The sequence below is a fragment of the Ambystoma mexicanum genome, chromosome 5p (assembly GCF_040938575.1).
Source record: "Ambystoma mexicanum isolate Mex_15411 chromosome 5p, UKY_AmexF1_1, whole genome shotgun sequence".
Classification (NCBI taxonomy): domain Eukaryota; kingdom Metazoa; phylum Chordata; class Amphibia; order Caudata; family Ambystomatidae; genus Ambystoma; species Ambystoma mexicanum.
In genome coordinates, this window is record NC_090930.1 from 250,690,318 (window position 1) to 250,709,526 (window position 19,209).

Below are 19,209 nucleotides of genomic sequence, written 5' to 3' on the forward strand. Positions count from 1 at the left end.
CTCAGGTTCTGTCACTGGTGTTTAGCAAAGCAGCTGGACCCCAGAGAAGCTACCATCGACAAGGTCCGGTCATTCGTTTCTCATCTGGCAACTTCAGGCATACATGTCTGGTCAGACTTATTTGTCGCTATCACTGCTTACCTGTCCCCGGACTCTTGCTCTTTTTCATTGACGAACCCTGTCATTAAAAGACATTTTGCAGGCCTACTGCGTCTTTATTCACCTGTGTGCAACCTGCATCCAAAGTGGGAACTGAATGTGGTCCTCACTGCCTTATGCCATAAACCTTTTGAGCCCATGGCTACGGTGGACTTGAAGTTCCTTTCGTGGAAAATGGCTTTTCTGATTGCAGTGACTTCGGCAAGGCATGTAAGCGAGCCTTGTCTGTAGAACATCCATTCCTCACCTTTCACAAGGATAAGCTTGTCCTCCGGACCAATCCTTCTTTCCTTCCAAAGGTGGTATCCGATTTTCATCTGAACCAGTCTATTTCCTTACCTGTTTTCTTTTCAGACCCGGCCTCATATGCTGACAGGTTTTTGCATAATTTGGATGTCAGAGAAGCTCTAAAGTTTTATTTGGATAGAACATCTAAACAGAGGAGCTCTTCCCAGCTCTTTGACCTTCGGAGACCTGAAAGGAAAGCCAGCCTCAAACAACTATCTCCCGATGGCTTGCTTCCTGTATTTTGGAGACGTATACCGTTCAGGGCCTTCAGCCTCCAAAGAGAATGAATGCCCATCTTATGCAGGGCAAGGCGGCTACCGTTGCCTTCCAGAAAGATGTTCCCTGGGAAACCATTGCCAGAGCTGCCACGTGGGCTTCCTCATCAGCTTTTTGTAAGCATTACTGCTTAGACCTGAGCTCCAGAGCCGAAACTCTGTTCGGGCAGGCGGTTCCTAACCTCTTTCAGTAAAGGAGTTCCATCCACCCGTTTTCCTGTGAGGAGTGCTTGGTAATCTCCCAAAAGTATGGAGGAAAGGGGACAGGACATGGGAGTATAACAAAGTTACTCATCGTAGTGACTACCTTACTCCTGGTCCATAGTCCCCTTTCCTCCATACGCCCGTCCGCCGTCACCTCTAATAAGTATCCTCTATTATTGATTAAATGGTGTCAGACCTGGTGATAGAAAAAGACTTAAGGGTGATGCATAGGGTGAAGCTAAGGAGGGTGGGTTTACGGCCGTGTGCGGAACCCCGTGTAAAAAGGACACATTTTCAATTTGAGGCTTTTTTTTTTTTTTACAAAAAGTGCTCTGGTCCTGTCCCGTACGACAGAATGTCCCAAAAGTATGGAGGAAAGGGGACTATGGACTAGGAGTAAGGAAGTCACTACGGTGAGTAACTTTATTTGCCACTTTACCTTCTCACATCCAACCTCCTTCTCCAGATACTGCTTGGTAATATATGCAGACCATGTCATCTAAGCAGATGCACACGCCTTGGAAAGGATGCATTACTCAGTGTTATCATATTTCTGATGCTTGTATATGCTAACATTCACATTGCGCCCACCCTTCCTCCCTTTCTGGAGTCGAAGTTGCATATGTTTTCTGGTCTATCGCTGTTTCTGCTTTATCAAATCTGTACTCGCGCTACACTTCATACAACCTCATGTCAGAAACAATCAATCTGAGGCATCTTGATGCTTAAAGACCAGGAGTACAGTACGCGTCACACTAGGGATAGTATTACTAACGCGCCCTGTCGACGTCCGTTTTCGATTTTCGAAAACAAATCTTATATTACTCTGCGACTACCACTAAATGTCGGACTATGCAGAGCATGTGAATCTAAGCAGATACAAGCATCAGCAATACAATTACATTATGTATCCCATTGTGTGACAATACTGAACTGATTTTTTTATATTCTTAGTGTGCAATTGAAGGCCTAATAAATAACTATCTTTACATGCTTGCTGACTAACTTGAAGAACTGGTGGTGTTCTGCAGGGACTAATTGTAGCCCTGGACCAATCACACTTTTTCTGAGACCAAGCCTTGACTGCTCAGCTAACTTAACTCGATTGGGTTTTCGTTAACCTTTCGGGTCTTCCTGTTTGCCATAAATAGGTTGGCCCCCAAAAATCCTTGCATCTGGGCTGGTTTTTGAAATCCTTCTTTACATGCATAAATTACTTAACTGTGTCTACTCATACTGAAATGAGCTGTTCTTTCTGTTTAACACTTCCTTTATTACACAGTTAATGAGTGTACCACTTCTGCAATAATTGCATAATGTTTCTAAAAGTAAGTGTTGGTGATCTGTTAGTGAAACCACCCCAAAAAGGTGAAGGTATGTCAGGCGGCAAAAATGCATGCCACTTGCCAACCATGAAGTCACCCCCACCTCAATTCTATACATACTTACAGCACACCATGACTTACTCGCAAAGAGTCAAATATCACTATCCAATAGCTAGTGGCAAGCGTACATTTTTTCCACCCTGCATATGTATTTGATAATAGTTGTGTTGTATTACTTAACTGCAGTTTTGAATTGCTTAGATTGCAGGTTCAAGGTCAAATAAATGTCTATTTGTATAGTGCAGTCTAACTGGCATTATTGGAGTGTGCTCGATTTCATTTTAGCCCTAGACCACTCGCACACCTACAGAGTCTAAGCCTTACTGCACTCCTACAGTACCCTGATTGTGTTTGGCTAGACTACAGTGTCTATCATGTTCACCATAACATACCTGATCCTGTTAGCCTCTCAGACTCCAACCCAAGGCTAACATCCATCAACATTCACAATAGTATCAAAATTCTTCAGATAATGAAGATGTGAGTTTTTTTGGAGCATGACACTGTTAGTGGAGTTTTATCTCAAGTGGACTTTAGGAAGACTTTATATAACTATGCCTATGGTATACAGGTCCCCAACTCATACTACCAATCTGTACTAAAGGAACTTTGGTAGAGTGACAGAGCAGTCAGCCTTGTCAAAAGAGGAAGATGTGAGCTGTAGGTAAGTACATTGAACCAGTTAGTAAAGCAGGTCAAATAAACGCGCCAATAAACTTATATTAAAATATATATTATTTACACAAGGAAGCTCTTAACATACTTATTACACTTAACCAACACACACAGGATCACTTATACTTTTCAAAGGCGACTGCCTAGTTGGTAGTTGCTTGCTGTTACAATTGTTACTGTGTTTGACATTGACAGTTCTACCGTATTATCAGTAATACCACGCACAGACAAAGATATAATTGTATTTAGTTTGCAATACCACATAAGATAATGTCTTTTAGAAAGGAAAAGGGTTGGTTAGTCATCCAGTAGCAGAGCGTGATGTTCTAGAGGTGGTTTATTAGCAAACTGAAGCATTTAAAGTCCAATCCCTAAGTCTAATCAAAAGTCAGTTCGGCGAGGGCTCAGTCTTAAGAACCAGCAGAACAGAAAAAGTTCCAGTGGATACTTTCAGTCTCTAGTTAAGGATGTGTACGGGGGAAGGTGGTACGATCCCACCTCCATCATTCCCGCAGTGAAGAGATCACGTCTAAACAAAGGGAGAGAGACCCCCCGCCCACGGCACGTCGCATTAAGGCATAACAGAGATGTACTTGCGTAACATAACCACAGTGCCACTGATAGACGCCTTTTTGTATTAGAATAGATGCCATCTTTTGCTAGACCAGAAACCCATCACTCTGCAAATCCCAGCTCTCCCATCCCCAGCGCCTCGTACATAGAGCCCAAGTCACTGCCACCTCTCTTCCACGCCAGCTATGCGCAAGCCTTGTTCTCACAGAAGTCCAATCAGTTATTGTTGCAATTGCTTAGCATCACTTCCCCAGAATATGCTCTCTGCGGAGCGTGAGATTGAAGCAGTCCTCTGCACATGTATCCATCCATCTCAACCCCCACCCCGCCAGGCCAAGGACCACCAGTCCCCAAACCTTCACTCTTGCATGCTGATACCCATCTGACCTCCTCATACTGACCATTCCAGGACACACACCCTAAACTTAATCCTGTATAGTAGTATATTCCCTAAAAGTCAAAACACGTCTATCGGTGTCATGAGCGATGGTGAAGCATAAAATAGTAGATTAAACCATCACGGGAAGACACCTGGTGCAGGACCCCGGTATCAAAGAAGGGCCGAATGCAGAGGTCGGAATACCAATATATTCACCCATGTTACTCCAAGGTTCCCCCATTCATGCAAGTATTTTATAGTTGCCGTTATTCTCGTATCATCAGTTCCTGTTGTATCAGCTTAGACAGTTGGGAATGTTTCATACTTGTCATGACCTTCACCGTAGAGATGAGCACAGCTGACCCACGTGCCACCAGACTGACGGGGACACAGCGGCCAATCACAGCCTGGTATCCCCTATAGAACAAAGTCTGCCACATTGCCCCTCCAAACTTCCCCCCCCGAATGTGTGCCCTATGTGATGTATTTTCTGACGATTTCTACCCTTATAATGTGCTGCCCGTGTATTATTTGGCAGAGCGCTCTCGGGCAGCAGAGTTCTTTGCTTGCTAACTTTATTTTATATAAAGTTTATTATCCTTGCAATTCATCTTCTGGTCTCATTCCCTGACTGGGTGTGTTCCTTACTTTGGTCTATTGGAAAGTTGCGTGTTTTGGGTGCCCGCCTTCAGATGCTTGAAGAAATAACACAATGGGGAAGACCCTGTGAAAGGACTCGCAAAAGGGACACGAGCTAGCAGCTTGGGTCATAGCTAAGAGTGGACACCTTCGTGCACGCAAACGCCCTGGATCGTTTTCTCGGTTTAAGTAATAACTTTTTACCCCGTGGGGGAGAAGAGAGACAAACCCCCATGTCAGATTTCTTCAACTTCTCTGGTCAGTATGTGGTTTTGCCGCATTTTCTGCAACACCAACAAAGTACACTCTTCTTTGATTCCTGCAGTCCTACACTCTGATGAGGGGACTTGGATGAGTCGGATTGCGTCTCTGGTGGTGCACCTGAAGCTCACAAAGACTTGGACGGATTCCACGTCGGCAAGACAAATGGGTCTAAGTTCTCCTGGTATTCGCGGTCTGCACCTCAGGATTTGGTTCGGATTGTAGTTTGCCTCAGGGCTGGTTGGTCCCACCAGTCAAAGGGAAGCAGTCATCCTCTTAGGAGCTCCTCTGTCGCTTAGAAAATGGAGTCAGGGCAGCAGTGGCAGCTTCACGGGGTTGCAAAGGGTCTGCAGGCATCTCTGGTCATCGTCTTCGGTTAATTTAGTTTCCCGGTGTCGACTACCTTTCACCTCAGGAACCTCACCTTTTTATTCAGTTTCAGCTCACACTCCTCTGCAATCTCTCTTGGCAGTTTACAGAAAGGGGCCTGTGGCTGTCCAATCAGGACAGCCAGACCCCCCCAGTGGGAGCTGGTTCCATTTGGGCGGACAAAACAGGGGAGTGAAAAACTCCTCCCCCACGGCGCTCGCTCGCATCCCCCCTCTCCCCCCTCTCCCCCCTCTCCCCCCTCTCCCCCCTCTCCCCCCTCTCCCCTCTCTCCCCCCTCTTCCCACTCTCACACACACTCGAACGGTAGAAGGGCTAACAAAGAACAGCCACGCTAGAAATGGCAAAAGAAAGGAGCCACCACGTTGGAACATAGGTGTCCCCTATTGTGCACCACCGAGACTGTGAATTCAGTCTGTGGTAAAAAAAACTAAAACACAATAGTTGGTAGAACAGGTCTACTGACACCAGCCATAACTAGAAGGTTGTCTGTGACTAAAATGTTATTAGAGCAGAGAGAAGGGGGATACTAGGTTTCCCCTTAGCACTCCACATACCGCAGTGTGTGCTAATAGCTCAGTATAAAGTTTTAGGAGGGATACCCTTAAGAATGGTAGTAATTGAGGATAAAGAGAGAATCTCAAAGCAGAACCCAAAGGATTCCCAGCAAAACTACCCATATAAGTAGCCGTGCGCTGCTAAAGTAAAACACAGATGCCTTAAAAGAGATGGGGAGGAAAGTAGACTCCATAGTAAAGGTGAAAAGCAGAGAACAGAGTTCCAAATGACAGAGCAAATATGAATGAGCGGAAAAAGGCTCCAATCATTCAGATTATAAAGAAAAATGTCCAGAAGTCCAGCAAAAAGTGCTTGTAATCTCACTAGGACAGGGGATGAAGCATACAAATGATCTTCCTAACGGACGCATACAAACCACCATGTGTCAAACCTGTAGTTACATTTTGTACATGTCTTCATTAGATTTCTATATTACAAAGCAATAGATTTTCAGGGTAGTCCCAAAATAACTAAGATGGTAATCGGTGCTTTTACAGTTTTTATTTATTATTCAGCCATTTGAATGCTGTTGAAATATTTCTCAATGATACTGAAGTGACTACAATTTTTATTTCTGTCTATTTGTTATATTTCCAGCCTCCTGACAACCAAAAACTTGGTTTATTAGAAGCCCTTTTGAGGATTGGAGATTGGCAGCATGCACAAAGCATCATGGATCAAATGCCGCCTTTTTATGCCACTTCACACAAGCCTATATCTCTTGCACTTTGTGAACTGATTCATGTTATGATTGACCCTCTATACCGAAGGTAACATGTTTTCATTGGTTACATTTAAAATACATTAGAAATTACTGAACATGAACTGAATGCTCTGATCTGATGGTAATATGTTATCTCTTGAGTTAGTTGATAGTTCCGGAACAGCCCCGATATGTGTTCGAGGAGCACTTTTTCGATCTCCTTTCTCAGATTGTTTGCCCCTTTTCTCTTAGCTAGGTTTTAACTCATTCTGTTTTTGTGAAGGTTCAATGAATTTTAGTTTCACATAGGACAGAAATATTTGTTTACTTTTTTTTTTTTTAAATATTTATTTTAAACAGGCAGGATAAAGCGATACAACGTCTGATCAAACACGACAAATGGCATAAAAAGGATACAGCTGGTTGCACTTCCCTCCCCTCCCCCGGGCTCTATCGTTCTTCTTCCTGTCCCTGCTGGAAGTCATCGTCCCTTATTTGTTTACTTTTAATATGTTGCTTTATTAGATGTTTAAAGGAACACAGTTTAGTTTTATTCAGTGCTCAAACAAGGACATTGACATGACAGGAACAGTATGCCTGGCACCTTCCTGGACAGTGATGTTAAAAAATGCTAAATTTAAGAATGCATTGCGATAACCTCGGCACTGTGAACTGCTCTTCAAGACACATTATAATTGTTCTTTTATAACGTGCTTAATACCGAAGATCTGTTTCTAAGAGTGAGACTAGGATTCAAACCTGTTTTGCTATGTGCGGTTTTAATTCATATACAAACGCGTTGCCCCTGAGCTTTCCTCCCAGCCTGAGGATAGCTATAAGAATACTTTGCCTTCCAGGAGTATGGGATTTATAATTAAGATGTGGAATACTATAAAGGAAATCTATAGGTGATGGTTTGTTTATTATGCGCTTATATGATATGGCATTTATAACGCACCTATACACAAGTGTTTCAAGGCGCGACGAGACAAGGGAGGGGAAAACAGTGAAAGACAGACAACGATCCTACTAGGCCAGGTGTCGTTTAGATCGAGCAAGTGCGAGGGTAGGGAGAAAGGGAAAAGTGCAAGGGGAAGGGAGAGGGGAAAATTGCAGTGCAGTACATGGGGAAAGAAGAATAAATACGATAAATAAAACAGCCTGATGGTGGCAAGTGCAAGGTAAGAGCAGACATAAGTGTTGGTAAGGGGACTGAAGAGATTTCAGAACCAGTCCCCAAGTGCAGGGGGTTGCCTGGGAGGCAGGGCAGGTGAGCAAAAGGTGGGACCTGGCCCCAAGATCAGAAAGGGTGGCCAGGTAACCGGTGCAGAATCGGCAGGGAATTTTAGCAGGGGAGAGAGGCAGAGAAAGCAGAAGCAAAAAGGAAGGTTTTGAAGTGTTTCCGGAACCGGGAGATGGTTCTCCTCGAGTTTCAGGGAGGCAGGAAGGCTGTTCCAGAGGGAGGCCCCAGCCGAAGAGAGAGATCGACCACCAACTCGTTGCTTGGAGAAGTGGCTAACCCTGAGGGAGTTGGAGGCAGATGAGCGAAGTGCCAAGGAAGGAAGGTATTTAGGAAGAGTTGAAAGTAATGAGGTCCCAGGCCCCAGAAGGCCTTGTGGATAATGCAGAGGGTTTTGAACTTAATCCTTGCAGCCACCGGGAGCCAGTGCAGAGATTTCAGTCCTGGAGAGATACGATCCCTGGGCTTGAGGCCAAGGACAAGTCTCGCAGTCCTGTTTTGGATAAGTTGCAGAGGGCGGAGGGTAGAGGCAGGCAGCTTTAGATAGAGGCTGTTGCAATAGTCCAGTTTAGAGAGAACCAGGTCTCTGGAGACGGTGAGCTTCTGGGGGAAGGAGAGGAATAATACCTCTGAGGAGGTGCAGCTGATAGTGTGACTTCTTCTTAGAGACGTCGGAGATGTGCGGAGAGAAGGAGAGTGTGGAGTCGAAGATGACCCCTAGGTTTTTATCCTTGCAGGTGGGAGCAGGAAGAGGGCCAAGAGGCCGGCCAGGGAGCTGAAGGGAAGGAGGGAGAGGGTGTGCCGATGAGTAGAATCTCAGTCTTACTGGCATTAAGGCAGAGGTCGTTGGCGGCACACCACTCCTGGATAGCAGACCGCGATGAGGGAAGGAGAGGAGGAGGCCGAGGGTAGCCTGAAAATGAGCTGGGTATCATCCGCAGAGCACTGAAAATTGGGGCAGAGGGCGGCGATGCGGTGGGCAAGGAGTGCCAGGTATTGGTTGAACAGCCAAGGAGAGAGGCCAATATTATACACAAGTTTTTCAAAGCACAACCATGCAAGGAAGGGGAAGGCATAGGGAAGACGAGACAAACGATTGTCATGGTACATTCAGATTATGCAGGCGATCAGAAAAGAAGTGCCTGGGGAAAGGGGCAATTGAGGTTAATTGCGCCCAGTCCCATCAGAACATAGGTTAAGTGCAGAGAATGATCACTCTCATGGGTCGAAATAGATGCCTACCCCCGGGCATCAGGACCAAGCCCATCAGCTCCGGAAGCAGGCATCCAGAGGCTGTTTGGGTTCAGTCCTGGTGCCTTAGGCGCCAGGCTCATCATGGAAATCAGTCATCGCGCCTTAGGCGCCAGGCTCATAGACTTTACTTACCTGATGCAGACCATGCTGCTAGTGGGTCCAAGCCAACGTGAGGCCTGGATGGGACTATTTTTCTACAGGGACTATTTTTTACTCGGGCGTGGTTCTAGGGAACTTCTTACCTGGAACTACTTTGGAGGTGATTTAAACCACGCCTGAACAACAGCACACGCTTCGCGTTATTCTGCATCAAGCAGCGTAATGCTCACTGTGCCTGCAGTCTGCATCCAGTCTTCTGCCACGCCCACCTCGAATCTGGAGCTCCTAAAACCAAGGGGAAAGAAAAGGACAAGATTAGAAAACAAACTATTTCGAATTTCTCACATGACTTCGGATCCATCTCGCCTTCGGTCCTGGAAAGAACATCATTTCAGTGCGTGTCGCATCTCCAGCCGCTGCGCCGCGCCATACTCACTAGTCGTTGCAGCATCTTTCGATTCGGCGCTGCCTCCATAATTTCTTCGCCGAACTCCGGCACCGGAGGGACAAAAGAAAACAAGGTGAGCCGAGAAAACCAACAAATAAAACACCTATCATTCACTTACCTGATTACCACCGGAGGCATTATTCTATAACTCTCCACATCTTCATGTGCCCACCTGCAAAGAGAAAACACGTTAAACACCGGCAACATTTACCGGACGGCGTCGGGTAATAGACTCTTACCTGAGCGCCACCAACTGCCACGAGGGGTATCTTCTCACGATCTTAGTGCAAGACAAGGAAGGAAGGGGCGAACAAGAGTGAGTCATCGGACATATTGAACTCTATGAACTTGATACTTACCGAACCTTGCCAGGAACCTCAGAGTCCATACTCTCCGGAATTCTCCCACGCCTTCAAACCAGTGAAGTAACTGGCATCAACGCGCCCCTGCAATCCACGCAGGATGGAGAGCTCCTCATTTAAAAACATAAGGTGAGGTTCCTAAAAGGGGATATCGGAGGTGACAAGAAGAGAGAATGAGAACAGTGGGAGGGGGCTATCACTCATAACCACGGGTGGCTTAGGGTGGCTTAATCCCTTTCTCCACTTGCAGGAGAATACTTCTACGGATCAAGCAGACGAGATTAGGCGGGCCAGTCCAGACAGTCATCTCGGCACTACGCATCACGTTGGTGGAGACCGCAGCTGTCCGGGTCCGATCGACGCCCCTGTGGGAACCAGGTAAGCGTAACAGTACAGTAGTGCTGCGGCAAGTGCAAGGACTGGGGGCAAGTGCAGGAGACTGGCAAGGAGAGCTTGGGACCTGGGAGGGTCTGAAGGTACACTATGCAGCCAGTCAGCAAAACGGAGCAGAAGTAGGAGGCAGAGCAAGAGAACAGAGAGGTGGCTAGCAGGGGAGAGGGAGAGCGAAGGAGGAGGCAAGGAGGAAAGCCTTGAGGAATTTCCGAACCTTAACTAGATCGGCTCAAGACGGAGAGAGGCAGGGAGGCTGTTCCAGAGGGAGGCACCTGCAGTTGATATTGATCTCCCAGCCCCCCCCCCTCTTCCCCCATCCAAGTCTCTGCTTGGAGAAGTGACTCACCCGCAGAGAGTTGGTGGAAGACGAGCGGTGGGCTTGGGAAGGTGATTATTTAGGAAGAGTGCGTTGCAGATAGTGGGCACAGGCCCCAGAAAGCCTTGTGGACACCGCAAAGGGTCTTGAACTTAATTCAAGCAGCCACAGGGAGCCAGTGAAGGGATTTCAGAGCCGGTGTAACGCTCACCTGGCTCCCACTGAGGCGCGGGCGTGGCTGGGACTGCTGTGACCTCTTCTGCAGAGATGTGTAAGACCCGGAAGATGGACTGGATTCCCCAACCTGGCTTTTCTGGCTCGGAGGAATATCCCACTGTGTGAGAAAAGGAAGGGTTAATAGTCTGCGGGTGATGTTCCGACCTCCCACTTCCCTTCTCTCCCTCTGTGAAACCCTTTTGGGATTCCCTGCGAAGACTCACCTTAGGAACCAAAATGACGAGCTCTCCATCCTCCTTCTGATGCAGGGGCGCGTTGTGATTCCAGTTACTTCACTGGATTGATGAGTTTAAACTAGTTTGTCCATTCCCGTCGTACCGCAAATGTTTATGGCAAGTTTGGGTTTATATTCACTCATCTGTTCTTTTCTTTCGCAGGTGCTGGAGAAGATTCCGGGCTGCAGGCGATTTGGATGAAGCCAAATTCTGGTAAGAATTCCGATGAGAGATTCCTTTGCAGTTTTAAGTATCTCCTTTAATGTCCAATGTCTTTTTCCCCATAGGGGCCGGGGTACGGCAATGCCGGAGGTAAGGCGCCGACCCGAAAAGAGCTGCTGTGTCTCTCTTGCAAATGGGTAAGTCTTGAGTGAGCGTATTGCTAATGTTCTCGCATGCTCTCACTAATACAATGTCTGTTTCTTTTCCCCTTAGGGGCCGGGGTGCTGAGATGCCGAAGGTATGGCACAAACCCGAAGGCGGAGAGGGAATTGAACCACAGGTAAGTTCTACTTAGATTCGTGTTTCCCTTCTCACCTCTCTTTCTCCTTCCTTCCAATAGGTGCTGGATGGCGGTGGAAGCTCCGGATGGACGTCGCAGGACTCGAAAACGCCACGTGCAGGTGAGTGAAATGCAGCGTGCTGCGCGCGACGCAATGCGCTTTTAAAATGTTTGCCTTCTTTGCAGGATCGTCGGCGTGCAGAATCCGGAGTGCAGATGTATCAGGTAAGGTTCTTGTTTTCACCTGTTCTCTTCCCTTTTCTTCTTTAGGTGTTTCCAGGATGCTGGCAGGCGTGATGGAGGACCAAGGCAGGAGCAGGCACGGTGAGCGTCCAGCTGCTAAGTGCAGAACAAGGCGAAGCGTGGTCTGCTGCTTGGGTGTGGCTTAAATAGCCTTTCAAGTAGTTCCAGGTATGTATTCTTCCCCCAGAAATATGTATTCCTCCACCGGTCACACCCTAGAGATCAAGTAATCCCTAGAAAAATAGTTCCTTCCAGTCTTGGAAGTTGCAGCATGGTCTGCACAGGTAAGTTTACACCAAGCACTACTCCCAACCTACTTCTGTATTAGCCTGGCGCCGATGGCGCCAGACTGATGTCCCCTATGAGCCTGACGCCAACGGCGCCAGGACTGAGTCTAAAGGGCCCCCATCTGAGGCTGCTGGGACTTCCTTTGAATGCATGGTGTCTGTCTCTGAGGGTGCCGGGCCTGGTTTGGCTCCTTGGAGGCAGGCATCATGACAGCCGGAGAGATGCAGGCCATGGGCTTGAGGCCAAGGGTAAGTCTTGTGGTTCTGTTGAGGGCAGAGGGTAGAAGAGGGCAGGTTGAGAAAGAGGCTGTTGCAATAGTCTAGCCTAGAGAGGACCCAGGGCTCTGGAGACTGAAAGACTCTGGGGGAAGATGAGAAAAGGTAGAATACATCCGATGAGGTGCAGTTCATAATGGGATTTTTTTTTTTTTAGAGATGTCCGTGATGTGAGACGCGAAGGAGAGAGTGGAGTCTAAGATGACCCCCCACATTTTTTGCCTCGTTGGTAGGCGGAGGCGCAGGCCCAATGGCTAGGCTGGCCTGACAGAAAGAGGGACAGCGGTAGCAGGGGTCGGTTAAGGATTCCAATCGGGCATCGCACACCAGACCAGGACTCTTGCCCTTGGCCTCCGAGGGAGCACACTATCAAAATACGTTTTCTTTATTTCCTAGAATTCGATTGAGCTGGCATCCAACCCGTCTCACACCCCCTTTTACAAATTCCCCGGGTCACAATGGACCATGAACCATGCCGGTGGGTGATGACACAATATTTATTTTAAATTCAAAGAAAATCACACATTTAATACTGGGCAGCAATCACCAATGGGGTGATAATTACACTGTAGAATGATGGAGTACACTTAATTTGACCTACTATAACGCATCCAAAGCACAAATGAATGGGAGCAATTTTACTGTTCGGTTAGATGGCACCTGAGTTAAGATTTTTCCCTGCAATGCTCCCTCAAACCCCTGTTAATCGAATTTCGAGTGGATGGAAAGGAGCAGCAAGAAGTCGGGTACACTAGGCAGCAAACGGAATTAAAATCTGACCTCTTTCCCCCCCTCTCTCGCCCCCTCCGCCGAAATGAGAGGCAAAACCCCTTTGCAATTGTATAAATCGCACTCTGAATTGGTAAATAATTTACATGTGCATTTGAATAAATGAGGTAAATAGGAGTTATACCATATCGGAGATGTAAGAACACTAGCAACTACAAGGCAAGGTAAAAACAAAGGGCATACAGTTCGAAAATCAACTTTGAAGTGACAACACAGTGCAGACCAAAATCACACGCATAGAAATTTTACTTTCTTACTTTCATGGGTTAAAATGTCAGAGGTTTGAAAAACGGGTGAAATAGACAGAATTGGAATGTGGTTTTTATGCTGGCTGAAAGATTCACATCACAAGTATAATGTGCAAGTGAAAGAGTAACTCTAACTTAATGACAGGATGAGATTCTCAAGGGGAAAGTACATTTGGTTTTAAAAATAAAAGCAGTTAACAGAGAAAATCTGTTTGGAACGGAAAGGACAAGTTTCACTCAAACTAGTGTTAGAGGCTAGAAAAGAGGAACTTCACCCTTGAATAGAAAGATTACGCTGCAGTTGTAACCCTTCACGCAGTGTGCCTCTTTTTAGGAATTCCAAATGACGGGAATGAGTGGAACAGTGATGTTCCCTTGTGCCCCCCCCCCCCCCCCCCTTCTCGCACACAGGTGTTGCCTATTTCGCATGATTCTTCTACCCTTCTCCCCCTCAACCTCCTTCAGCCTACTTCTGCAGGAGTCTGTCCTGATACATTCTGGTTTCACCATCACCGTCTTGTGGCCAATGCTGGATTTTACTTTTAGGGACTTCATTCATTCACGGTGCGTCACTCTTTCTCAACTCTCATGCTGGACTTCCTTTGCATCTTGTACTCATGGTAGCCCTGAATCATGCTGTTCCCATCTTCTTCTTGTATCTTGGCTTGCAACATTATGTGTTACTACTGACTTCTGCAATTGTATTCGCTCTCCATTCTTGCTTCTCCATTCTTTTGATTGCTTACTCTCTGTTCTCTCCTCCTTTCCCTTCTCCCACCTCCTCCCCTTACTTTCTTCTATGCACTTACTCTATCAGAATTGTCCCTGGACCTAATATGATAGCAACCTCGTCTGTTTCCTCCACTCTCACATTACTGTTTTTTTTCCTCCTCACCCCTTACCTCCAGCACTATCTGAAATGTCGTCAGGCCTAGTATGATAGTCGCTTGTTTTGTTCCTCCCCTCCATTTCTGCACCCCTCTCCCTTACTTTTTTGTTTTTCTCCGGCTCTACCACAAATGTCATCAGGCCTAGTACGGTAGTCGCCTGTCTGTATACATTTCCTTCCCACTCTCCCCCTCCCTTCCTTATCTATGTCTTAGCTCTGGCACTATCTGAAATGTCGTCAGGCAGAGTACGATGGTTAATTTCACATCCTTACTGTTCATGGCCTGTAAGAATGTCATTGTATTTTCCCTTGTTCCCGCTCTTGCCTTGAAGCGCTTTGCTATATAAACTATCATATATCCTATCATATTGAGAATGGCGCTACCACTTGGAAATCAAGGACAGGATGCAAAGAGAATTCTGACAGTTTGAAACAAGTTATCAGGGTATTGATGGGATTACTGAGAGAGTGGAACAAAGACAAGGTATCAAGATGGGGTATGATATGTGTTGCTATAGGATGGGGTGGTACTCATTTGGGATTTGGGACAACCAACCGGGTTTCTGGACACCAAGGCAATATCTGGCCACTGGTCACCGAGGCGGGGCTCTCCTAGAAGTAAACAGCTGGTGCTTTTTTGTCACTGGAGGGTACAGCTGGAATGCAGGTAGTGGGGCAAGAAGCCGGTCTGGTCACTGGATACTCTCAAAAGGGGTACCACCGATTCTCCTCCCTTTCTCCCTGGGTTATTGGGATTTGCAGTGGGGTTTCTTTTTCTGGATCAATGGTCCTGCCTGGATAGGGTCAGCTATGCTTTGGCCTGGTATCGGAATTGGGAATCTGGAGTCTGGAAGGATGAATATGGAATGTCTGGATACGCAGGAGCTGGAAAATTCAGAAGAGTGTTTGTCCTTTGCCTCTCTGAGCTTCCCCCTTTTATAAGGCGGGTGACATCACAGGATTTATTGTTGGAGCAGCCTTAGGCTGGACATGCCTCTAACAACTGGATAGGTTAGCCTGTGTATGTTGCTTCCTTCCTAGAAGCAGATTTGACTGAAGGAGGAAACTCAGTTTTATGTGGGTGTGTTTTTATGAGGTACAGGGCCATCCCACAGTTATATTTGCCAAAAATCAGTTCCGACTTAATTGCACATTTTTACAGTTGTGGCACTTTTGCAAATCAGACAAATGACATATTTCATGCAGAGCATGGTAGTCCAACTCCATTGTTTCGTCTAATAATCTTTAGTGCTTTTCGGCGGGAAATACTCCTTATAATTCTGCAATTTTATGCAGGTGTACCTATTATCACATAGCATGGTTGCATTAAATTTCAAAGTTATCCCATGAACACTTTTCCCATGAATTACATTATTCTACGTTTTGCGTCCCATACATGCTAGGGAAAGCCACAATATCTTGTTTTAATGCCCCCAAAATCATATTTAAACTGTTAATCTCCCGCATTACTGTGTTGTCCGGTTGTAGAAATAAAGCCTTAAAGTTTATTAATTCAAGTCTTTTGCCCGAAATGGCCAGCATTGTTTCCCATATAAGGGCATAACTTCCAAGGTTGCTCTGGAGTTTGCTTTGAGGCTCCCCAGTTGAAGTTGAGGGGTGGTGCTGTTCACAAAGTCGCACCCAAGTGTCCTGGAAATCCTTTGTCTCTCGGCTGCAGAATGCCAGAAAGTCCGACGAGCGTGTTACATTCTCCCCATTGGTCTATTCATAGTTTCCAGATGTTGGTCCCCTTGGGGGGAGGCAGGTCTTGTTCTCAGGAAGCAAATGTCCTTTGTAGCCAGGCCAGGAAGACCTGTTCTGTGGCTTCAGCACACTTATTTATTTTTTCTGAACCAGGAAGCAAACTGTAGGACTTAAATATCCTACATATTTTTTAAAACCAACCCCCATCACATTCTGTGCAAGACAGTGCCTTAAGGCCACAATTTACTTTCAAACAGACATTTCCTTGTTTGTAAAAAAGCACAACCATGTTTACACATGGTGAATCTTCCTTTTGCTGTCACTTCCAATGCGGTTTTCTCTTACATCTAGATTCTAAACATTATTTGCAGCCCTAGTCAATTTCTCATACACAGAAATCTGTTCAAGGTGAAGGTCCACTGAAACTGACCTAAGCACAGAGAGATATAGGGCTTCTTTTGAAGAGTTTAGCTATGACATTTTGTTGCCAAAAGTCGAGCGTTTTTCCATACAGCTGAGGGTGAAGTTTCTTTGTTATTTCACAGATCATGCCTGGCACAGCCTGTCATTCATTGAGAAATGCTCCCTCTTCCTGAAGCACAGGAACAATGAACAAAACTGTGTACGGCTGAAAACCTTGGACAAGAGCATTTTTTAAATGTAAAATATTTCCTTTTTCAATGGGAAATTTTGAACTGGCAGAGCAGCGCTGCTTTTCAATTCTTTTCTTGTGTACACATAAGGAACACACTGGAAGCCTTTCTCGGGGTGTTCCATGTTCCATCTTGCCCCATAGGTGTTTGGCAACGACAGCGCAGCCATCATTTTTGGTAGCTGCAAAACAGTTTTGATGCAAGGTAATGGTGCTCTGCAGAGCCAGCGCAGCGATTTTGCTGGTAACTGCTGAAGTGTAGATTGGTGATCGAGGGGAATTCTGCCAGGTGGGTAAATGTACCACACCGTTCCCAACGAGGACAATCGGTCTTACTAGCATTGAGGCAGAGCTTGTTTGCAGCACACCACCACTGAATTGCAGACAGTCTGAGTGAGGAAGGGGAGGAGGCAGAGGGTGGCCTGCAGGAGAGCTGGGTGTAATCCACATAGCACTGAAAGTTGGAGGTGAACTGGGGGAGAAGGACCCCAGTGCCAACTGGGATCGGAGGCCGAAGAGAAAGGTTAGCCACGCCAAGGCCTGGTCAGTGATGCCCAGGGTGTCGGACGTGCTATCAGGGTGTTGTGGTTCACTGTATCGAAGTCGGAGGAGAGGTCAAGTAGAATGAGGACACAGCGAGAGTTGGAATCCAGATTTGAGAGCAGATCTTCACTGCACAGGTGTTCAGAAGAGCAGTTTCTGTGCCTCTGGATACTATAAAGCCAGACTGGTGGTCATGGAAGCAACCGACAAATTCAGTGTAGAGGGTAAGCTGAGAAATGGCCAACATCTCCAGGAGTTTGCCCAGGAAAGGAGTGATGGAGATCGGGCGATAGTTTGCCAGAATGGAAGGGTCAGCAGAAGGTTTTTTGAGGAGAGGGTGCACAGAGTGCTTAAGAGCAGTGGGGAAAACTCTAGTGGCGCAGGAGAGGTTGCAGAGGTCTGCCAAGGTTGGGGCGAGAGAGTGAATGTTGTCCTTGATAGTTTTGGAGGGGCAGGGGTCCACCTGTTTGGAGGAGGCTTTCATAGACTGGACTTGACTAGTGATCTCCTCAGGTGTGACGGGGAAAGAGAAGACCGAAGGGGAGGGCTGTGGGTGGCCAAGGTTGGTACAAGAGATGTTGGTGATTGAGGTGGTGAGGAAGAGAGAGGGGTGATGGGATATCCTGTATTTTTGAGGTAAAGTGTACAGCCATGGCAGGCTGGATGGGTGCAATGGTGGAGGAGGCTGTGGTAGGGTTGGCTAGTTCCTTGCAGACTTTGAAAAGTTTGTCTGTGTTATTGGATGCCGCCGAGATGCAGGATTGAATAAAGACTCTTTTCTTGGAGTGAATGCAGAGTCTGTACTCCCTTTGAAGGAGGCGACAGGCCAGTTTGTCAGAGGGTGCACCCGAGAAGTCCTATTTCCCTGCGGCTGACCTGCACTTGCAACCAGTTCGGAGTCGTACCAAGAGTTGCACTTTTTGGTAGGCTTCAATTGTATCCTCATGACAGGGGCAAGAATATCAAGAGTGTTGGAAACTGAGAGGTTAAAGTTAGAGGGCTGTGTCAGGGTGGGAGTCAGTCGCAGGAGTAGGAGCAGAGTAGGTAGAGGTAAAGGGAGCTACTGACACACTTTACATGGGTTGAATGACCTTGTAGATGGGGTGGGGGGGGCCGTGCTGGCCTTACCGATGCAAGAGGCGATGAGAGCTTCAAGTGAGAACAGTGATCATTCCAGGAGAGAGAAGTAGTGAGAGGGAGCTTCTTCAGATGAAGCAGGATTCTCTACACATTTTAACGTGCTGCTTTTGAATTCTGTCAACTTCTATAAACAAACGGGGCTTTCTTAGTTCTAAGGAAGGACATAAGAGCTTACCAATTAAGCCTAGATTGATTGAAGGGCAATCTGTGCCCCCTTCCTTTATGCAGCTAGTGAAGCTACGGAAGCTTGTGAATCTTAAGGTAGATTGACATGCTATACAAAGTGCACCATGGTGGTTGGCCCGGAGAATTACACATCGGTTAACTAAACTATTTGAGGGGGGTGCTGTTGCGTGATTGCCAAGATGGTGGCTTTCGCGTGACCTCCGTTCAGAGTGCAGAATCCCTGTGAGCCCTTGGGCTGGAAATGAGGCGTCCTTGAAGGAAGAAGCCCATTGAGAGGTGAGGGTATGCTTGGTGCTCATTACATGCAGTGGAGCGACCATTGAAGCTGCGTTACTGGTCAATGAACTTTGGCGGACCGCGGCGACACCAACTGGATGTAGTGAGGCCTTTGTGCGGCTGGAGGCCCCGTCTGGTGCCGTAACGGAAGGGCGGTTGCCTGTGTGGTGGCCCCGAGAAGGGAGCTACATATCGGAAGAGCATGGACGCAGCGTTGGGAGAGTGATTAGTTGGCCCTTCTCGGGGGCTGACCCTTCGTAGCAGTTTATTTCTACGGATTGCTGCTGAGAGCTGGAGCCTCTGGACAGATGGAGGTGAGCGCTGCCTGGGTTGGGTTGAAGTCCAGGCGAGGGGCCTCTGAGTAGCCCTGTGGTGGACGAATGTATGAGACAGAACCCCCAATGCAGGGGCTGCCCAGGGCACA

At 47.0% G+C, this 19,209-nt stretch overlaps 1 protein-coding gene across 2 annotated transcripts in view; it reads left to right on the forward strand.

The window, feature by feature from the left end:
* Positions 1 to 19,209, forward strand: part of THOC2 (THO complex subunit 2) — a 2,257,836-nt gene that overhangs the window by 505,518 nt on the left and 1,733,109 nt on the right. For both annotated transcript variants that reach the window (XM_069612670.1, XM_069612671.1), the window contains exon 11: positions 6,381 to 6,553. In XM_069612670.1, coding sequence (XP_069468771.1) covers positions 6,381 to 6,553 — 173 coding nt within the window. The remainder of the gene's footprint in view (positions 1 to 6,380; positions 6,554 to 19,209) is intronic.